General features: G+C 40.1%; 1 protein-coding gene across 2 annotated transcripts in view; it reads left to right on the forward strand.

Annotated features, from left to right (window-relative positions):
- The first annotated feature begins 3,733 nt into the window (after positions 1-3,733).
- The window catches only part of LOC115568489 (uncharacterized), a 44,533-nt gene continuing 24,865 nt past the window's right edge, over positions 3,734-23,401 (forward strand). For both annotated transcript variants that reach the window (XM_030395798.1, XM_030395799.1), the window contains exon 1: positions 3,734-4,084. In XM_030395798.1, coding sequence (XP_030251658.1) covers positions 3,927-4,084 — 158 coding nt within the window. In that variant the 5' untranslated portion in view covers positions 3,734-3,926. The remainder of the gene's footprint in view (positions 4,085-23,401) is intronic.

Genomic DNA, 23,401 nt, shown 5'->3' on the forward strand with positions numbered 1-23,401 from the left:
TGAGCTACCTAAAAACTTTTAGTACTAACCTACTCTAATAGACACACTATTGACGGACTTGATGACACAAGCTAGACTCGCAGCATTAAGGCTACAAACAACCTATAATGTTACACTCTCTGTAGGAGTCTTTACATTGCCCCCTTAACATCAACAGATCCTATGTGGAGAAGGTGGACAGCTTCAAATACCTTGGTGTCACAGAGGGCCTGACCTGGGAGCTGCATGCTTCAGTAAGGCAAGGCAGAGGGGGTTTCACCTCAGACGCTTGAGGAAACTCAAGGTATACCCTCATTTGTTTTTTCTGGCTTAATTTTGCCAAAAACATATTGCCTATGACATGTCTAAATTCAGCAGGACTAAAGAAGAAAGTGCAGATTTTGGATTAAGGGCAGCTGACTTTGAGAAGATCAATGCCCATAACATCTTTGGACTATCCAACCTGGCCAGCAGGACTGCCCTGAGGAGGGGAGAAATCAGAGAATATTGTGCCCACCTCTTTACAGAGACCTTTCTCCACCACAATGTCCTGGATCAAGCTGCTGCACTCAATGTTCACTCATGTTCCAATGATATATTCAGTATTATCCCATCACATATGTACATACACCGGTCAGCTACAACATTAAAACCACTGACAAGTGATGACAATAACATCGATCATCTCATCGCAATGCAATGTTCTGCTGGGGAAACCTTAGGCACTGGCATTCATGTGAATGCCACTTGATATGAACCACCCATCCAAAAACTGTTGTGGACCAAGTACACCCCATCATCACAACAACACTACCTGATGGCAGTGGCCCCCCAGCAGGACAATGTGCCCTCATGGAGGCCCCACCTCATCAACATACAGGACCCAGAGGATCCTCTATAAAACGCCCTCAGATGTCTTAAGGCTGTGTCTTAACAGATCAGGGCTGTTTTGGCTGCACAAGGGGAGCCTTCACAATATTAGGCAGGTGGTCATAATGTTATGCCTCATCGGTGTATGTTCTATGTTTGTGTAGCATTAAGGAGATTTAAAAACTTTTTTCATGCTAGCTTGTGTTGACCAGTGACAAGTAAATTACCATAAACCTTGCACCTTGAATTATCAAGATACATGTACTCCTGAGGGTGCTGACGCTGAACATCACTTTTGTTTTTGTTACCTTATATACAAGTATAACCTCACTACATTAGAATTTCAAAGAACTCACTGTTGACTTCTGGTTTCACATTGGACATGAACAGCAGTCTCCTGAATCAAAGTCCTGTGCTTGTTTAACCCGACTGTCCATCCCGACCTCCTCCCAGTAGTTGCATCTTTATACTGCTTCTCCTCACTTCGTCCGTTGCAGCTGTAAATATCATGTCAGTGCAGTACTAATAATAGTGTTTATTGCAATTATGTCAATTTAACATATTAGGCCTAATAACAGAGGGGAGCTTCTTGTAACGCTTGATTTGAAATTGCTTCACAAGTGTACTGTTGCCGTAGCTGAAAGAAACATGGGGACATGAGAGTGTATCTCAATACTAATATGAGCATAAGATATGTTATACTTAAAGCCATAGATGTTTGTTACAAATGCCAACCGTTTTTTTTTTTTGTGAATTCCTAAGTGTGTGTGTGTGTGTGTGTGTGTGTGTGTGTGTGTGTGTGTCCGTGGGTCCTCATCTGTAACCTAACCAAGTAAAGTGATTCAAATCGTATATACAATATACATGATATGGTGTATGCTATACGATGTATCTGTCGGGTGGTTTAAAATAATGATGCAGTTAGAAAGCAAAGTAGATGTTATTACCAACATGTAGGCGAGGCAGCTGTCATCCAGAGAGGACATGTGCAAGATGAAAAGGAACAACACGCGATGTAGGAACACATGATTATCTAAAAAACACCATTCAGTCAGACTGGACTATACAGCGAACGTCCTTCGCCTGCTGGTACACTGTTCCATCAGCACTGATAACAAAGACTGTGGGCACACAGGCTGACGTGGGCTCAGTCGTCTGTCAAGTTGTTTGTCAGGCCAAGATATACTGAATTATAAATATGTAGCATTTAAATGTTAATGAAAGCTAAAGTGGAACCACAATGCATGCTATAAAGATTTGTGGAGCAGTATCGATGTTTGATTGTTAGAATATCTGCACTCGAGAATAAGACCGTCAATCAAATTGTGGTTAGTTTGGTGAGAAAGAGCAGATCGTATACTGTACAGACATAATCTGCCATCCACTGTACAAACAAATCTGAAATGCAGATAACACATTTCGTTCCAAGGGTGGTAAATGAACTGAGCAGAATGATACAGACAATGCACACCATTACCAATATAAATTTCTTTCACATAATATAGGTAGTCTTCTACAAATTGATCGTAAGAGGATCGCTGCAGGTCTTCTTGATGAGGACAACTGTTGCTCACTGACGCTGTACATGTGGGTGTTCAAAGTAAAAGTTGCTGCCTAAATCATGAAATTATCTGCATTAAAACCTGAAATATATTTTCCATTAAAGGAGATGTAATATTTTTTTCCATTATTTGGATCATTTAAATAGCCATTGTATTTACATATTACACTGGTACAAACCTCGTAAAAACAATATTATCTAGTTATTCATTAATATATGCAAAGTCATTTTTTGTTATTGAGTAGTAGTTTTATAAACGCATACCAGTAAATATTACACTTATTACAATACTGCATGTATTATCAAGTACTATCAATCAATATATTCACTTTAAAGGGGCACTGTGTAGTTTTGGAGAGGAAATTCAAACTCAAACAGGAATTGTAATATTTTCAAAATTAATGAGGTATTACAGCACACTCAGAAACATTTATTTTTCCATAAGTGAATAAACAAGCTTCTTCTCAGAGGAAAATAATGCCCCAGAACACTGTTTAAAGCTAGAGAGGTGGTAAGGTCCGCCACAAATAAACAAAGCAAAAGTTTGAAATTGTGTTGTTGTTTAAATTGCCTTGTTGTTAAAGGTACACTATGCAACTTTTTTTACGGGCCTATAAACAAACAGAGACAGAGCTCCTGATACGTGGAATGGCAGCTCTAACATGAGCTTTAGGTGTACTCTAAATCCATATGTTTACAGTGGAAGAAAAACAGCATTGCTCATCTTAAAGTCCCACAGTGCAAGAATGTAGGATTAAATATGACCGTTATACTGGAAACGTTCAACACAAATGTCCATGGTTCATAATAAACTCCTTTTACTGTCGAGGACAAGCTGAAAAAGTTTAAGGCTAGTTTAATGTAATCTGAGATGTGAGAAGTATTTTTATTTATTTTTTTTTGCATATTACTTTTGGTAAATTATTAAGAAGTGCCAATAACTTTGAGTAAAGTAATAAACAATAATGAACAAACAGATATTTGTTTAGTTCCACAGCGCTTATTGATTATGAAAATAAGATATCCAGTTTAAATTAAGTTTTTTTTTTTATCTCTGGAACAGCGTGGGTTTGTAGTGCTTTAATTGTGGTTAGTGTGTGTATTTTGTGTGTGTGCGTGTGTGCGCGGCGAGAGGTATCAGCGAGGAAGCTCGGCTGTGTTCCGCTTTGTCTTGATATCAGCAATAATCTCCCATTAGTCATTTCTATTGCCAGGCTCCAGTGGTGGAGGGAGAGTGGGAGGGGGGAGAGGGAAAGGGTGAGAGAAGGAGGTAGGAAAAGAACAGAGGGAACGAGAGCGGTAGAGAAAGAGATAGAACAGCACGATAAAAGAGGAGAGCACACAAGTTGAAAGACAGGAGAGATAAGGGGAAGGAGGGTGGCACAGCAGAGAGAGAGAGAGAGGGGGTGAAGAATGGAGATGAGAGGTGGGCAGAAAGAAGAGATGGAGGGAGAGACTGGAGGTTGACAGACACAGCAAAAGGAAGAAAGAATGAAGAGAGACTTCTCAGGAGGAGATGAAAGTAGCAGAGGTGGAAAATGTGGGGAGGAAGAGAAGAGGGAGAGTCAGAAAGAGGGGAAGTAACATACAGCATGAAGAGGAGGTGAAAAAAAGGGTGACACAGAGACAGGCGATCCAGACGCATCACTCCTCTCTTTCTCTACTTTCTTCCCTGTGAGTAACTGTCTATTCTCTCCTCTCTGCATCCTCCATTTCCTTCATCTCTCTCACTGTCCTCTCCGTCTGTCAGTCCTTCCAGTCACTCTCTCCATGGCCGATTATGACTTCAGATTCAAGTCAGCGGCATCCGAGGTGTCTCGAGTGACCACTGACAGCAGGCGGTGTATTTAAAATGTACTTCCTGGTATGTTAGGTATGTCTAACGAGTAGAAAAAAAAAGCATGACTTGTGACATAATTTAAGGAACCAGACTCAACTGGTTAATATGAAATGTTTTTTTTTTTTTTTAAATCATATAATTCTTTTCAGGAAGTTGTCATTGTCATTTTATTTCAAACACTTTGCATCGCCACACTCAGTATCTGCCATTTAGCTAGCGAGATCTTACATTCTGTGGACCACTGAGAAATTTCTGTCCTCTTGACAGAGATCCGCCTTTAAGTTAGATGAGTTATGGGAGATGAGCAGGGAGACAGGTCAACTCCTCTTTAAGTCTATTGTATAGATGGACCCTTAATTCACCAAGTGACCAATTAGAAGAAGTGGGTGTGTACTAGAGTATCCTAAGATAGAAGACTAGAGACTAGACTAGAGACTAAACTTCTTGGTTAGGGTTAGGAGATGACGTTATGTCAGTGATGTAACTCGCGTCACTCATATAATCTTAAATTACAGCATTTATGTGCGTTTACTTACTTAACTTTGGTACAAATCACAGATTCTTGGCCATCCTCATTCTTTAGAGGAAAGGTTCTGTGTATGAACTAACCAAGTAACCCCTTACTTTGACTTGTCTTTCTGACACTAAAGGGGTAACTACAGCGTGAATCGTAAATGAGTAGGGCCACTGACCAGGCTCCTGTATTGGACTGGTTGAGAGCGAGTACAGGCTGGTACAACACTGGTGCTTTACTGTGATACCACATGGCAAGTGGCATCACTCTGGGACAACCGTGTAACTAGTAAAAGGGAGCAATCTATCACAGATGATACTGTAACGGTAATACGCTGGAAACAAACATTGCTTGCAGAGTAAATTACACTCTTATTACGTTTTACTCAGTCATGTTGTGGATGGTACAAGTTCATTTTAACTGCATTAAAAAGGGAATATCACTACTAAAATGGTAATATCGTCGAAATATCCTGGAAACAAACAAGGCCTCCTTCAGTTCAGTTTCATCTTACTCACTGGGATATTTGTAAAACATCCACAAGAATGTATCCAGTATTGAATAATATATGCAATTCCAAAGTTTCTAAGGTAAATCTGATTAAAAGAAAATAACCTTTCTAAAGGGATGTAGCCATAAAAAATAAATATATAAGACAAAGCAATGAAGTTAAATTTTTGCAATTTTAATTTCTAGATTATTCTAGACCTTTTTAGAGTGACAGTGGACAACTGCTGTGAACACTATGCAACCCCTAATGAGAACTCTGGCAGAAGCGAAGATAAAGTGTTTTGACCCGAAAGAAATGACAGAGAACAAGAAAATGTAATAATGTAGCCTACAAAGGTATGGTGTGGTGTCTTAGTGGCCCTGTTAATAAATAAACACACCATCATCCCACCTTAAAACACACCTGTGGTCGGTATAACTCACTAGCTCTCACCATTCCCAGCCGATTTTCCTTGATATTTAGACTGACTTGAAATGTGATTTGATGTCATTCGTTTTGCTTTGCACTAACCAGTCAGTAACGAGTCATGCCAGGTAATGACAGTGGCAGCGGTTGCTGGGAAACCAAAGATATGGTTGTTCAAGGATTGTTATTTCTGCAAATTAACCTGTATAGCTGTGTCATCATGTGGGGGCTATTTTTCTCTCTCACTAGTTAACCTTTTAAAAAGTCACATCCCCATTCTTTATAATGTCTACAAAGCATATCACCAGACGTATTTGAAACACTGCCAAGCACTGTAGCCTGGATTTCAGAAGTCTGAAAACTTTAACCTTACAATTGCTAGATAACATGAAAAGCAAAACATAGAGCATTACAAGCAGAGGCACATAAAGAAAACGTATAGAACACGTATAAATGTACAAGTTTGTCTTGGACTTGATGTATTTTACAATGCACATCTATTCGAAGACTTTTGGGTCAGAGGCAGTGTGCGATGGGCTGTGTGCATATGCATGGTTTCAAGTGTTCCACATTGTTAAATATTATGTATGCATAACAACACACAGAACTAGAAACTGATTGCATGAACTGTATAAATAGGGAGAGGCCCGGGTTGCACTAATTACAAAACTAAGGCCTCTGGGCTACATCGAAGTTCACTAGACAGAAACAAACCTAGTACTCAAAAACATTTTTGTGTATTTGTGTCATATTTTTAGATTGATTTTAACTTTCAGCAATGAATTTCATAATGTTGAGCCATTCAACACGTTTTTAAGAATGTTAATTTCCCAACCACAAATCACAAAATACTCTTCTGTGAAATGATGTAGGCCCCCCATTACTTTTTACAGCGCAGACAGCACTTTATTTTTTTACACCGCCTCATTATGACTGCATGAGCATTAATGGGGAACGCCTGCAACACCCTGTCTGTTCAATTTTTACTACGCCCCATTCTCAAAGCGGAATTACTCATTCTCGCGCTTTAAAGGTTTTACTCGTATGACTCATCATTAACAATGTAATAGCTCCCCTTTACAAGGAGACTGCGATTTAATAGGAAGGATTAGGTAAGGTACTGTGCATAAGTTCAGCACAAAACATTAATCTGGCCACCTGAGATACTACGGAACGGGAGATAAGGGATGTAGTGTGTTCATATTAATTGAGGTGTTTAACGTGTAGGGAGTGATTAGTAAGTGAGGTGTTTGTGAGGTCCCGTAGCTCATGGCATATTGAGAAATGCTGAGGAAATATCAGTTTGTCACACATTCTCACTTCTTGGAAATATTAACTAGTGGGTAAAAATAAAACGATAAGAAAGACATTAGATGTAGCATAAGGAGAAAACACAATGCTTGTATTTGTACATGAAATGACATCTTCATCTCCTCTGATGCTCTCCCACTATTTTAATCTGCATACAACTAACTTGCAAAAGTTAATGACTGAGTGATACATGCTTTGATGATTTTGGCCAATTTGAGGTTAAATTGACTAGTTATACAGCACATCGGAAGTGCCTTACAATGTTCCTGTCATTCACACATAGACTTAAATACCTAAGGCAGCGAGCCACCGTAGTTTCTGGTCCAACCAGTGGGGGAAATTTGGGGCTCAGTGTGTTGGTGAAGGACACTTCGACAAGGACTTGCTCTATTAACTAAGCCACTGTGACCCTGTTGAACCAAACGCCCCAGCATGGTTGCCATTGTTTTTTAGGGACCAGTTAACCTTGAATCTATGCATTCCAGTTGCCATTAATCTGGAGACATTCAGGAAAAAAAAAGAAGAAAGTTCTGATATCAAGTCAGAATTCTCTTCTGAAAAAATAAGGTATTGTCACAGTCCCCAGTTGCCATTTGTCATTTTGATTGGTTGCCAACCTTCGAGAGGATAAGTCCTAATGTGAGCCTGTCAGAGGGCAGACACCAGGGGAGAGTAGAGATACAGATATCTGGAATGACATGCGGCAGATTAATGCTTAGCCTGACTTTTCAATGAGACTGTGCAGGATAATTTAAGATAACCATGATAAGGAAGCTATTTGAGTTCATCGGTGGTCAGGCAAGGCGTGCATCCTTGATTGACAGCTGAAGGTGTTAAGTGTATGCTACATTTGTTGGGGTTACAGCCTCAGTGATTATTGGTAATTAAATCCCTTTGACCTAAAACAAATTATTTTCAGATGTATTATGTGTGTGTATTATTTTTCCATCGCACAAAAAACACCTGGTTATTTAAAAAAATCAATTATTAGCCACGCTAGTAACATGGCTCTTTGGTTGCCATGTCTGTCACATTTGTATGAATCCCACTGCTTTTCTTGCAAGACAAGTCCAACTCAGCCTCTGATTGGCTGCCTCGTTGTTTGCATTCTTTAAGCTTGACTCAAGCTGTTAAATCACAGTGTAACTTTTGTTATGTCTGTTTTTTTTTGTGGTTACGATACAGCAGTTTATGAGCTGTAATTTCCCAAATAAACAGACAATCCAGCCTCCTTCTCATCCTGCTGCTGGTATGCTCAGGGTCACTCATGCTCCAGAGCCAGTTTCCGCTGCTAGAGTGTCTTTAGGCTAACCAGTGCGGACAGGTTGGGTGGTCGCAGGGTGACCCGCTGCCCTGCTGCTGGTCTCTTGCTAACCCAGAGATACTAAAGCTGAAAGGCAGAAAAAGTTGGTGTATTTGTGGAAACTACAGCTCACAATCCGCTGTGTCAGCTCAGCTGCTGTTTGTTTTAAAAACCGACTGCAAGAAAAACAGACACGACCCATTAACGCCAAACAATCACTTTACATACAGCTACAAATAGCATGCCAGCTAGCTAATTCTTGAATAGTTTGTGGTGAGATTAAACATTTAAGTCAAGGTTTTCGTCACATGAAAATGACAGACACTAGCCAATGAAAGGCAGTGAAGGGCAAGTCTTGCAAAGAAAAGCCTGTCCATCAGATATTTTAGCCTGGACCGCTCTCCGTGACATGTGGGTTAGACTTACGTTTTTATGACTGTGGGGATCCCTTTTACTATTTATCTAGCACCATCATCGGGTCAGAATTTCTGTTTCTCCAGTCCTTTGGTTTATGCTGAAATACCTGCGGAAGTAATGACTTCAGTTTGTGTTTAGTCCTAATAGGCTAATGTTAGTATGCCAACAAACTAAAATATGAATGTGAACATATATAGTAATACAACTCATGCGTATCATCATCATGTTAGTGCTGTGATTTTGAGCATTTTAGCATGCTGACCACACCATTTATCTCAATGCACAGCTGTGCAAAAGTAAATCCTCCCTTGGCTGCTAGTGTAGCTGTTGGATTGTTTGCCTACATACTACATGTATACATAATGCATACTTCAGCTGTGAAGGTGCACTGAATATCCTCATGATTTAATTCCATAAATGCTCTTCTCTTTTATTTACAGCTATGAGGTATTTTAGAGCGTCCCTAAGGACTCTCTGCCTGGATTGGTTTTGGGTACATGATGGTTTACCCCATTCACTGGCACAAAGCTGAAATGAATCTAAAACAGAGATAACTCTTTTGGACAGAGCATAAATACAGTATATACAATTTAAATGTTGGCCCCAAGTTAGTAACAGCTGCATTGTTATGAAATTAATTAAAGTAAATCTCCACAGGTTCAAAACAAAGAAGTGAACCCTAATGATCTTGCCTATCGCAACAACAATAGATTAAAAAAAAGCAGAGAATACAGTGTTTTGAATGGGCTGTTTGACTTGCTGGGTTGATGAACACTAAAGGCCTGAGATAACAGCAAACTTTAATTACCAAAACTAATTGTTGTTTAATAAGTCTGATTCACTCACTAGATATGGTGTCTGTACATATATGGTACCTTATCGGACAAAGCGCTTAAAACTGTGCCACTTACTCACCCATTCACATGCTCACACACCAGTAGAGACTCCGTTGCAATGAAAGGCGCTGGCCTGTCCAATGGGAACACCTTGGGTTCAGCGTCTTACTCCAGGCACTTGTCATGTGGACAGAAGGACCTGGGGATCGAACCACGATCACTGGACCACCGCTCTCCTTAAACCACAGTGGGTGTTTCATTTTTTACAGGAGGGACAGTGAGAACAAAGGCATACTAACTGGCTTTCTTTCTGAACAATTACTTTGAAATACAGAGATACGAGTGAAGCCATCACCAGACCAGTGTGGTACTTTATAATCTTAATGTATCTTTAATTTTGCATTGCTCTCTCTCCATATATTTTTTTTTCCCAATCTTCTACAGTGTCTTTTCAGTTTTGAACTTGATGGATGTATCCTAACAGAAGCATGGGATCACTCTGTTGTGCAATTTATATAGACCTACTGAGTTGTCATAGGACATGAGCCAAATGGAGCACAGTATGCTTAACTGTAATCTGGGTTTAATTGTTGTTTTTCCATGTAAGAAGACTGCAAAGAATGATGCACACGTCTGAGAAATCGGGTGTCTTCTGTGTGTCCTTAGCTTTACAGGACCACACACAACATCAACCATTCGAATGGATGCAATAAATAATTAAAATAAGCATTTTCATATTTATGACATCCATGTGCACTGAGCATTTGTTGATGGTGGCCCTTCCAGGAACAAGGAGATGAGAACAGTCTCTACATTGGTATAAATAAATAAAGCAATAAATAAAGGCTGGTAGACAGGAAATTAATAGGAAAAAATTACACTACAGTTTGGAAAATGGTGAGCCATGATATAAAATATGTGATTGGTATAGTTAATGGACTGAAACATGAAAAAGAAAACTGTCTTTAAATGCTGGGTGTTGCTGTAATATATGCTGCTGTTCAATGCTAAAATGTTAAAAAATCACTTTATTTCCTTTTAACACTTTAATCACTTTGTGTGGGGAAGCCCTGTGGTGTCTGGCACCAGGATTTTGGTGGCATAACCTTCAAGTCCTGCGGGTTTGGGGGGGGGGGGGGGGGGGGGGGGGGGGGGCGGTACTTACTGAGCTCAACCCAAATCTGACTCAAGCCTGACACAGTTTAAACCCTGTTCAGACCAGATGGGTTTGGAACGCAGCCATTATCTAGTCCCTATGGATGGTACGGATTGGTATCTGGGGAATTTGGAGACCATTTGCTGGCGTTACTTTGCTTCTGCAATGGTGTTTGTGGAGATGGTTTGTGTCAAGTAACATCCACATGAATGTGAAGTTTCCCAGGAGAACATTTCATTGTCACAATATGATTGATTGCATTCGCTCACCTTTTTCCTTTTTAAAAAAAAAAACTATTGATAATAATAATAATAATAATAATAATAATAATAATAATAATAATAATAATGCATTTTATTTGAAGGTGCCTTTCAAAGCACTCTAGGACACCGCACATAACAACAACTGTACAACCTGGGACAATTTAGTGCAAATAAAAATAGATAAGTAAGAGGATGCAATTACATGGTGCTGGCTCAGCACAGAATTCAGGCTCAGCAGTCCTCACCATACAAGAAGTCAACCGGGATGAGAATAGTGCAATAGAGTGGAATAAGAACACTATACTAATAATATTGTGGCTGATAGCTATATAGGAAGAAACGTATCTTGGCTTTGTATTTTGGCCACAAAAACCTCTTAGCAAGGAGGTTGGGTTGAGTGGTAAGTTGAGCATCATATTATGTTCAGTTACCAACAATCAACTCTTTTGATCGCTTTTTTCAAACCGTGACCACAGTCTTTTCCCAAGCCTAAACCAAGAAGCACTTTCTAAATGTGACCACGGAGGTGGCAGATCATAAACCATTCGAGTCATTCTTAAATGTTTGTATAGGTTATTTTGAAATGTAAAACTTGTTGGTATTTTGTCTCTTCACCTCGCTCTCTCTCAGATCATCGCTCAGATCCAGCGGGACAGGCAGGTTAAAGGTGACTATGAGCATGAGTGTGCATGCATGTGGGTGGGAAGGTTTTCAAAGATAGGGAGGGATTATGCGTGAGTTCTTCTTTTGGGTTTTGGCTCTTTCGTCTTTTAGGCAGGATATGCTTCATTAAAGAGCTTCAAAAAGGCCAATCTGCTTTTCTCTGTCTCTCCTCCCTCTCAAAGGCTTTCTTTCTTTCTTTGTCTTTTGCTCTACTCAAGTTCTCCTGTTAGATTCCCCCATCCCACCCCTCTGAGAATACTTTGTTGTGGGGTTGTGTTGTCCAGACACAGCTGATTGGAATATCATTAATCAAAAAGATGAAGAAAACGATGAGAGAAGATTAAGAGCAACAGAGCTGCTGCCGCTCCCTCGTACACACTTACACACAAACCCAGCACGTACTGAAACAGCGAAACCGAACCACTCTGTGAAAATCACCACGGAGATAATTAGAGCCGCGTCCAGATGACTGTCTTTCACCGCAAGTCCCAAACAGCACTGATTAGCATGATCTCGGTATCACAGACACGCAGAGGGGGGGAACCAAGAAGCATATGCATATGGGTAGATACACACAAACACATTTTCGGAGTGACGCACACACACGCACAGTATCAGCTGTGCCAAGCCATTTCCCAGCCAACAGCGAGGCCACAACACCCTCTGAACCAGTAAATCACTTTTCATCTCCCCGAATGCTGCTCTTCACATTTCTCATTTCTTTGTTTCTCTCTGCTCATCTGTTTCCGTCTCTCTGTGGCTCCGTCACTTTATATCTTTGTCTTTCTCTCTCCCGCCGTTCCTCTGCCTCGCTCGCTCAAAGTAACGCCGCTGCCAGGCCGGTGGCTTGTGCAGAGTTAAGATATGAAGTTAGCAGAGCAGTCATAATTTGGCCTTAAATTGAAGTGTGTGAGATAGGAAACGCAGTGACTGTTGAGAAGATGAAAGACGGAAATAGGTAGGCAGACAATGCAGAGAGACACAAATGAAGTGGTCAAGTAACAGAGTAGGCAACTTTTTTTTCGGGGGCCGCTCTCACACCTTCATTTCCCACAAAGAAAACACGCTCAGTCCGAGTCAGTTCCTCTGAGAAATTAGCAGACTTCAAAAAGAAAAACTGAGGAAGTTCTCACAAAGTGCCCACCAATTAAATCTGACTGCGGCGAACTAGCAGACTACACATAATGTGTTGACACGCAGTTGAAGTGTTCAGACAGGTTTCTAAGCGTTTTTTTCAGAGGTGTTAAAGGTGCTACGAGGCATTCAGACATCAACAGATCATTATCACGATCACTTAGAGACTGTCAAAGGATATAAACACAGCACAGTGATTGAAAGCTTTGCCTTTTAAACTAAATTAAAAACACTGATTCGCTGAAAATCTATTTAAAAAACAAATCAATAACTTGCAAACAGACTGTGTCTACTGACACCAGTTGTACAAAGTGTTCCTGAGCCCGTGTAACATCTTTATAGAATCATGTGTTTAGCAAAGCGATGAACCTTGCCCCATCCTTGCTTGTAAATGGCTGAGCCTTTCAAGCAGCCCCTTTAATGCCCAGTAATGAAAATATCAGCTGTTACCTATGAACCTGTTTACCTGTGGAAGGTGCCAAACAGGTGTTTTTTGGAGCATTCCACAACTTTTGCAGTCCTTTGTTGCCCCTGTCCCAACTTGTTTGATACCTGTTACTGCCATCAAATTCAGAATAAGCATATATCTACACAAACCAATTAAGTTAATGAGGCAAAACATTAAATTGTTGTTGTTCTGTTGTCAACTGAGTATACGTACGTTAAAAAAGGATTAACAAACCATCACATTCAGTTTTGTTTTTCACAGCACCCCTAGTTTTTTTGGGAATCACAGTTGTACACAGTGTTTCTCCTGTTGTAGCGTTTGGACCGTCACCCTCATATGAACTCTAAAGGTGAAACTGACTCACTTGCTTTTCAAAACTTTTAGAAGAGGGCACTCATCCCCTCCAAGTGCCAACATCATCTTTACACCAACGAGTCAAACATCTAAGTGTTAAGAGAGTAAATGTCACACATCATGAGATTTGAAGTGTGTGTGTGTGTGTGTGTGTGTGTGTGTGTGTGTGCGTGTGTGTGTGTGTGTGTGTGTTCTGACTCTCAATGCGTCAAACAGAGTAGTCTGGTCAATAACCCTCTTGAGCATCACTCCTTGCTGGAGTGTAAAGTGCAAGAAAAGTTCAAGTTGTTGGGGCAGCTGAATGAGTCATTCACAGGACCTTACCTCAGGAGACTGGTGTTTGCATCCTGTTTGTGACCAAGGGTGAAGAGTGACTTCATAAAAAAGTTGTTATGTAAGTAAGTCAATGTATGTAAGTACATTATACATATATACATTTATGTGAGCTGAGTTATGTAACTTAACTGTAAGTTATGGGATTGAATGTGGTTCTTTGAGCTAAAAGTATTATCATTTCATAAACATAACCAAGTAGTCATTATGCCTAATCCTTACTAAACTATGACTGTTTTACCACGTTAATAACAGTCATAGACTGTTTTACCACTGGCACTAGAGAAGCAGTGACAACACATTAGTTCTTCGTGCATACTTAAATCCCAATCTGTAATTTATTGCAGCTGTAAAAATAGTCCTAAGGTTACTTAGAAGTTAGCACACCATTAGCTAATTAACCACCACCAGGGAGGCTATGTTTTCACATGTGTCCATTTGTTGTTGGTTGGTCGGTTCGTCAGCAGGCTAACACAAAAACTACTACACAGATTCCATGAATCTCTGATGAAGGATGGTTATTGTCCCATAATAGACCTCATTACCCTTTGGTGCAGATCTGGAAAAATTGATTGATCCAAGAATTTTGTATTGTGACGCAAAAATCAGGTGGCTGGTATCTTTGAGTAATACAAAAGGGACTGTTGGGCCTTGGCTGACGTTTAGCTGGGCTCTGCTGAGTGCTGTTATACTTCGCAGAATGCATTATGTTTTTGGTTAACTGTCTAGACACTTTTTCTTAAACTTTGACATCTTGTTTAGATGAGATATGGTCCTTCCCTCTGATGAAAATGGCAACAATTATAACCATAAGGAGAATTTATAAAGAGGATAATAAGATCTTTAAGTACTTTATTATTTGATAGCCCTAATTATTATTCTTGCCAACATGATATAAAGCTGCTGATTGAATTATTGCTATTTCTTACACTATCTAATGAACAAACTGAACAAACTTCAGTATTCATTGCTGCCAGGGGAAACTTTTGAGTTTAGAAAGCTTCATGACATGGACAAACAGCATGAAGTGTGACTTTATGGTTGAAGGTGTTACTGCTTTATCAAGTGATTTAATTAAACTGATTTAAACATAAAAAGGGAGCCTGTCCTCATCCAAAAAATGACCATAGGCTGAAAATGAAAGAATGTTATTATGGCCCATATGTTAGGCAGCAACCCCTAGCAGCCAACACTAACCCTAAAGTAGTGAATTTAACCCAAACCACAATGTTTTCCTTAATTCTACCAAGAAATTACTTGCCTAAACCCAACCAAACTGTGATTGTTATGTCTGATCTGTTATGTGTTACGCTGCAAGTTGTTTTTAGAACAGTGATACAAATCATTTTGGAAGACGCTGACAATCTACCGACTTGGTAGTTTAGGTATGAGGATGTGTTGGTCTAGAACATATGTTATTTTCATGATAAAGCATCTCTGCTTGTAATGTATGTTAGAGGGAGTAATGTGCACCCAAATATAGACCGTACTTCACTATGAATTCACATTTAGGCTGGATTTTTCCTCTTTATTTAAGAGGCAACATTAACAGTCTGACTTATCACTGACATTAATATGCTGCTGAGATGACGTTATTCAGAAGCCCTTAGCACACACACACACTGGCGGCTATCTCCAGCACACACACGCCTGAAATAGGAGTGCAGGAGCCACAATTAGAAAGTCGGGCAATTCCACGTTTTCAATTAAAACTTGAAAGGCAAAAACCATTTGACATTAATAACTGAGACACATGCGGTCTCAGCTATGTCAAATCATTCTTAATTAATTGTAACTACATGAGTTTAAAGGGTCAAAAATGTCCTCCAGTTAGAGAGGTTTAATTGTCAATACTTAATTCAAATGGGGAGATGCATATCGTGTATTTGCATGTTAATGGAATCCTTTGCATTTCTAGCCCATGACATCAGTGTTTGTGCCAAAATACGACTGAGAACATTTATCTGAAGGGCTCTCTGCTTGACGGCTTCCATGTCCATTCTTTCATGTGTTTACTACGTTCACAAGTTTGAAGACACAGTCTGGACTATTGGGGGAAGCAGTGAAAAGTCATCGGTGACTAAGTTTGAGCAACAGGCTGGTAATCCATTAATAGGACTCGTTCAGCACTCCTCCAGATGGAACAGCGTGACTCAGACTAAAATAATCCCATCAGGCCTCAGCTGTGTTGAAACTTCAGCATTAATGGGATCATTTTGTGTAAATGGATGATCTCATCCGACAACGCCGAGCTGGATAAAAAGAATGATGGCTGCCATATGGAAAATCAATGACTAGTCCAAAGCTGCTTGCAAAACAGTGAAAGATTTTGTGCTTAACCCCTTGAAACCTCGGTCTGCAGTCTGCAGGTGGGCGGTACGTGTCACAGCATTAAACACATAAACGGCAAGACACGAGTTTTCCCAGCAGGACATGACATCGTAACAAGGCGATCAATTTCACCGCCACACCAGTGGTCAGTGGTTTTGAAGTTGTGGCTAATTGGTGTGTTTGAATGTCAGTGTTCGAAGACCTAAGAACCACACTGACCTCGATGCACTGGCACTTTTTTTCCTAAGTAACCAGGCAACCTCTGTCTGCTGATAAAGACTGTGATATTATCAAACACCCCAGAACAGCTACTGAGTGGACCTTGCAGTTTGTCAACTCTGACAAAGTCTGCTCATCAACCGGATCCCCACAAGGATGCGTCCTCTCACCTCTTCTTTACGTCCTGTACACAAATATGTGTCAGAGCAGGTGGGACAACAGGACCATCATTAAATATGCCGATGTCTCAGTAATTATTAGCCTTTTCCAAGACAGTGAAACTGGTCATGGTCCAGTCATCAATGACTTTGTTGGATGGTGTGAGGCATCCCACCTTCAACTAAATATAGCCAAGACAAAGGACATGCTCATTGATTTAAGGAAAAACAATCCAGACACAAGAATTTACATCCATCAAAGGTCAAACTGTTCAATGTGTGCCATCTTATAAATATCTGGGGAACGATTATAGACTCAAAACTCACATTTGAAACTAACTGTGTGTAAAAAAGGGGCATCAGCATCTGTTCTGTTTGAGGAAACTGAGTCGCTCCCACATCGACAAATCCATCATGACCCTCTTTTACCATGTTTTTATTGAATCCGTTGTATTATTTACACTTGCAGCCTGGTTTGGGAACCCTTCTTTGAAAAATAAAAGCTCACTCAACCGAATAGTAAAGGGGTCTAGCAGGCTGATTGGTAAGCCACAGCTCAACGTGGAGACCTTGTATACAAAACAGCTACAGCACATATGTGGTTCAATTTTAAATGACAGTTCCCACCCATTACACACTGAGTTTCAGCTTCTCCCCTCGGGGCGCAGGCTTACAATCCCTCGGAGTAGAACAAAAAGACACAAAAACAGCTGTGTCCCTGCAGCCATTACACTGAGGAATAAGTAATAGCTATATTTTGCACAAGTGATTAACTATTGCTGCTTTTACTTATTTACTCATTGCTGTATTTATTATATTTTTTATCTATTTATATTACCCATTATATATGTTTTTACTACCTAAATAATTTTTATGATTCATCTTGTTTATTTTCTTCTTAATGTTAGTTTTTCAGTTCAGTTCACTATCTTAGAATGATCTGGACCTGTAAGAACTTTTTAAGAACTTTTAAGAACTTCTTAAGAACTTTTAAGAACTTCATAATTTGCCTTTTTTTTTATTTCCACTGTCCTAAGTTGGAGGATGTCGGATTGTGCCTCTTTGTATTTCCTTATGTGTGTATGAGGGCTCTACTGCAAACAAAATCTACCGCTGGGTATTAATAAAGTAACTTGAACTTGACCTTGAACAGCGTCAGGCAGGCATGGCGCTTCAGGTGGGATAGGAAGTCACATTGAGGATGTAACAAATCAGCAGGGCACACACCAGGTAAAATAAGACGCGGTGGAAATGAGGGGTCACCGTTCCCTTTGTAATAGACGCACTGTGGTTGACTCTATGGTAGGCGGTGAACTGAGATTTGGGGCACTGGGCGGGACAGTAAAACACAAGCAGCTTCATAACAGGAAGGTCCTCAGGAGGGCTAACTTTATATTGGACTGCTCGGACCAGAGGGAAATTAAGTCATTGCCCTCAGGCTTGTCAATAGGCTTGATCGGGATGAGCGGTGCCTGCACAGAATCGGATCACTGGTGACTGCCACACAATGCATGCCGGTTAGATTTGTGCCCAGCCTGATCCTGTTTTGGCGCCCCAGTTTCTCTCCACGGACTGTGAGGCCCATGGCATGGGGAAACCCCTGACTTTCATCTGATGCTATAGCTGAAGCGTTTTTCAGTCCTGGTTCTTGCCCTGCATATTGTTAGAGTTTTCCGTGCCTTGACACACCTGATTCAAATGAACGGGTCGATGATGAGATGATCATTTGAATCAGGTGTGTTGATCAGGGAAACTGTTGCAACGTGCAGGGCTGGGGATCCCTGAGAAGAATGATTGAAAAACGCTGTGTTCGATGTTGACTCAGAGACTTTTTATTCTAACTCATTTTTTAATGTTTATTCCTTTTTTGGATGTATTTAGCAAGAAACAAGCTTCTGGTGAGGTGTGTGATGATTCTTTTAGCAGCATCTGATGTTGAATGTGAAGCCCCGACTTCTAAATAGAATGTGTAAATATCTGACGACTCCATCACGAGAGCTATTGGCTTTTATTCCTCTTATTTTTGCTGTAATTTCAGAGGTAGAGGTCTGCTCTGCTGCTTTAGATACAGCAGCCAATGCTGATTTATGTAAGAATTAATGCAAAATGAAATCAATCCTTGAACAGAGGTCACCGATAAGCCTGCATAGCGTTTTGATAGCCTACCCTCTCATAATTTAAACAGTTGAGGACCGCACACTGACTGATAGCTGGCGTCTGATAACATTTTAATAAATCAGAGTCGGAGCTACAGGACGCGAGTGTTTGTGTTTCTTCCTGTTCAGGCTGAAGGCTACTGGAGGACTGCAAACACTTGACTGCAGTTTTTATGTCTCTGCTACCTGCTCTATCCAGGGTAGGCTCAGTTTATCTTAAACAAACCTATTATGTGATCTCCTGCTGCATAACAAGGTGAGACAAAAAAGACAACCTTGAATTTTCACATTTTCCTTTTGTTCCAGTGATGAAATTTAAGAGCGGCACAAAAGCCAGAAAATGTTTAACTCTCTACTGGCCTTAACAGCATTTAACAATCTCAAGGAGTCATCAAACTATTGTCCCTGATAATTGTTATTTATTTTTTTTTTAAAGCAATTTAAGAATGTAATTCAAGATTGTATAATTGCATATCTGTTTAATTTCGATATAGTGCTTGTGTGTGTGTATTTGTGTTTCTGCGTGTGTCCACTGTCCTATTTTGATTATATGTGACTGTCATTGATGTCTATCGAGAAAAGGAGATTTCAATCTCAATCTCAGTGCGGCTTTCCTGGTAAAATAAATATACAAATAAAAAAAATAAAAATAAAAAAAGTTCATCATCAAGTTCATTCATTCAAAAATTCTTTCATCTCTAATGGATTCTACATGTTTCAGCAAATTCAAAGTCGTGCTGCAGTGATTGGTTGTTGTTCCTGTTTGCAGCCTGGAAACGCATGAATTTTGATACCACAGAAAATGTCTATTTTTTGTACTTTAATGAGGCACGATGAAAAATGACAGGAACACTTATAGGTAACACTTTGGGAAAATGTCATGGTGAGTAGGTGGTCATGGCCAAGAAATATTTTATTCTTTGAAATGACATTCAGCATTACAACAATAATTACCTCTAATGTATTCAAATTACCCAATTATCATTTAATAACAATATTAGCCTATTTTCCATTAATCATTGAATTTCATTTATGTACCTGTGTATAATAATTTTGTGACAAAGAACGAGAATGAGTGCCTGAGCTTCCTGAGGGGATGTCAGACGGAAACAAGTTGGAAGTTAAAATGGTGTGATCAGTAGAAGAAGGAAATGTAATGAACAAATTACAGCTATTTAACAGTCAGTTGGTTAAAAGCAGAATGTTATAATTAAATCGTGTTGGGGTAGTTGTCAAGACAACTGAGGTAATTATTGTTTTTACATGAAACGTGAAACCTTACATATGTTACTTGGCAGTTATCACCTGCTCACCATGAAGGTTGTGGATCAGTGTGTGAAATTAGGTGTTTTGTTCCTGTTTTTCTCCCATTCCAAATCTTACCCTCAGCGATCAACATAGAAACTACGCCACTGTCCATTAAAAATGAAAAGGTCACTTAATTCCAGCAGTGTGTGTTCCGCTGCGGCTGAACGAGAGAAAGAATCCATGAGACTTCAAATGAAAAATGGTGTCAGCTGGACGCAGAGGGTTGAGTTCAGTACAGACCCGATGATTCGCCATGTGTGTCGAATTCTGAAATGCTATCCTACGGGGTGGAAAGTGTGTTTTTGGGTCGACGGCTAGATTAAAAGACTATGAGGTTAGAAATACACCAGAGTGCAGTCCAATTAGATGATTACGCGTTGCTGATGTACATAGACTTTGTGTGAGAGAGAGGCTGAAGCCCCCCAGTTCCTTTCGAAACCTCCATTACGTCCAGCTTTCAAGTCAGAGAGAGAGAAGCGGGGAAGAAATTGCAGAAGAATTGTACTTGACAGCTTTTGTAGCCAATTTCCCTCAATTTCAGCTCTTCATGTTTGCCTTTATTCCAGATATGGACATCCTCTGTCTCGGCGCGCAGGCCTTTTTGCCCGGCGCTGCTGGCTTATATAACAGGTTAGCAGGTCTTTTTTTTCCCCTTTTTGATGCGGAGAGAAAAAAAAAGAGGAGGCAGTTTTTTTTTCAAAAAATGTGTCCATCCCTGACTCGCCTCCCCGAGGCTACTGTCAAATTGTCACATTTTCTAAAGCTCCATTTTCACAAATCAAACGATCTCCATAGTGAGATTACCAGCATAACAGTGGCATCCCGCTGTTAATTTATCAGTCTCTTTTTTTTATCTTGTCTGCCTGAATCACTTTCACCAGATTTCCCCCCTTTTCAAGCCATTGTTTCTCCACTGTGTGTCTCTCACTTATTTTTCTCTTTGTGTCACCATTCTCTCACTCCTTTGTAAGCGTGTCCCCCCCCCCTCATCTCCTCAAAAAGCAAATTTTTCTGTTTGTCTTAACATTCCTTCTCTGCTTTCCTTCTTGTTCTTTGTGGAGTTTGTGCAGCCGTTCCAGCACAGGTCCAGAGGGCATTAAACATTAAACAGCGCCGGGCTCCACATTCTCGCCGCTCGTTTTCGGCTGTGAGGAGAAGCCCGGGGTAAAGTGCTCGACTGTTTGCACATTCATATAAAAAACCTGCTCGGGTTTCGGCGCAATGTTCCTACATGGCATTTTGCGAGCAGCAGAGCCGTCTGCAGCTCCAAAGAACTTGGCCTCCAGGACACGCTGGCACCTGCTTCGCGTGAATGATATCACACAGGAGACGTGCTGTATGTGTGTTTTCCATTCCTTGTGCGCTCTGCCTTTCCCCCATAACGCTGCGAAAAAATGTCCTTATTTAGCTTTGTATTCAGAGGGAGACATCCTGCCAATCCAGATAGGTAATTTCACTCCTTCCTAAAGCGAAAAAAAATTATAGTCATTACGGCAGCGCGAAGGAGAGACGTCGTCTTTTACTTCAAGGTAATTCAATTTTGCACTGAAAGGAAGTGAGAATGTCTGAGCTCCTCGACATGTTTAGAGAACGTAACGAGACATAACTGGGAAATGTGATGAAGACTTCGAGTGAGGCTATGTAAGGTCTGAGAGGAAAGTTACAAAGTCTGTCTTTATTATTGTTTTTTTGTTTGTTTTATCCATATAGTTTGACTTCATGAGCAAATAAACACATCATTGATCCGATCAGCAGTCTCACAGCTGTAACTTGTTCTTGTATGATCCGTCACTCAGGCTTCCCAGGGCAAAGAAATACAGATTCAAACTTCCTTCTGTTCCAAATGTAACGGATGCCCTTATATATATATATATATTTTAACAGGTTTACAGTTAAATGCCTGAAATAAGCTTACATGTTTACACAAGATTAAGAAATGTTCATATATGCATTTTTATATATTTATATATATATATATATATATATATATATATATTATATATATATATATATATATATATATATATATATATATATATATATATATATATATATATATATATATATATATATATATATTTATATATATATATATATTTATATATATATATATATATATATATACATATATATATATATATATATATATATATATGATAACACATTGGTTATTTCTCACGTTTTAATTATTGAGCGCAACAAGTGGCTAAATGAGACTTCAAAGGTTGTCAGGGCCTTTGTAGGTGTAAACTATTCCTACTCTAACTGTACTACTTGCAGATTGATCAATTTATGTGTACATAGTGTAGCATAGCAAATGTCATTTCAGTTTCAATTTGTGGGCTTTCTATGTGTTTTCAGGGGTTTTGTGGTGTCTTTTGCTCTGGTTCTTTGATGTGTTTTTGTGCTCCTCTACAGTCTGCTTTCTCTCCACACCTGCACTGAATCTCCTATGTTAGCCTGGTTTCTACTGCTCACCCCCCTTACCTGCTCCCCACCTCACTCCACCTGCACCCCACCACCTCGTTAGTTTAGTTGGTAATAACTTAAATCTTTAGTTCAGTGTTGAGCCCACCTTCTCTTCTCCATCCTGACGGGAACACGCTTAGTCTTGGTGACGCTTAACTCGTGCAACTGTGATGTAGTTTCATTTACATCCTGACAACCTCAGCAAGACAGTTGTTTGTTGTTAACTGCATGTTCTCCCATTCCAGTTGTCCTTCGTCAGCTTTCCTTACAGCGTCCTTAAAGTGCGAAATGATATTAAGGCAAATGCAACAGTCTCCCTTCAAAATGAAAGTAATTTGGATGAGCTGGACATGCTTGGAGTGGAGACGAAGTAAAAGTAGCTGCAGAGTGAATATCAGTCTTCATACCTGTTGCCATTGTTCCAAAAACTAGGTTGAGAGGGCCACGTGTGCGTTGGAAGTTTCCCTTGATTGATGTGGTTTTCAGGTCAATTAGTCTCCCAACTTGACCACCCTAATAGGGCCAAGGATAGCGGAAGAAGAGAGGAGAAATAAGTGACACAAAGAGAAATGAGGAAGACTACTGGGGAGGAGGAGGAGGAGGAGGTGGAGGCATTGTAAGACATGATGGGAGGCGGAGGGGCAGAAATAGACACAGGGAAAGGAAAAGGAGAAGCGGGGAGCTACAGAAACAGCTTCCCAGCGAGAGGCAACATGGCACAGTCAGAGAGCGACCTAATAGGCCACGGCTACCTTGAGGAGTGTAAAGTAGGTCTGGACAGTGCAGGCTATTTGCAGACTGAGCGGTATTACACATTGTTAATAGGTTCAGCCGGGGCCCTGCTCATTAATCAGAGCGAGAA

This window comes from Sparus aurata, chromosome 18 (assembly GCF_900880675.1).
Source record: "Sparus aurata chromosome 18, fSpaAur1.1, whole genome shotgun sequence".
Lineage (NCBI taxonomy): Eukaryota > Metazoa > Chordata > Actinopteri > Spariformes > Sparidae > Sparus > Sparus aurata.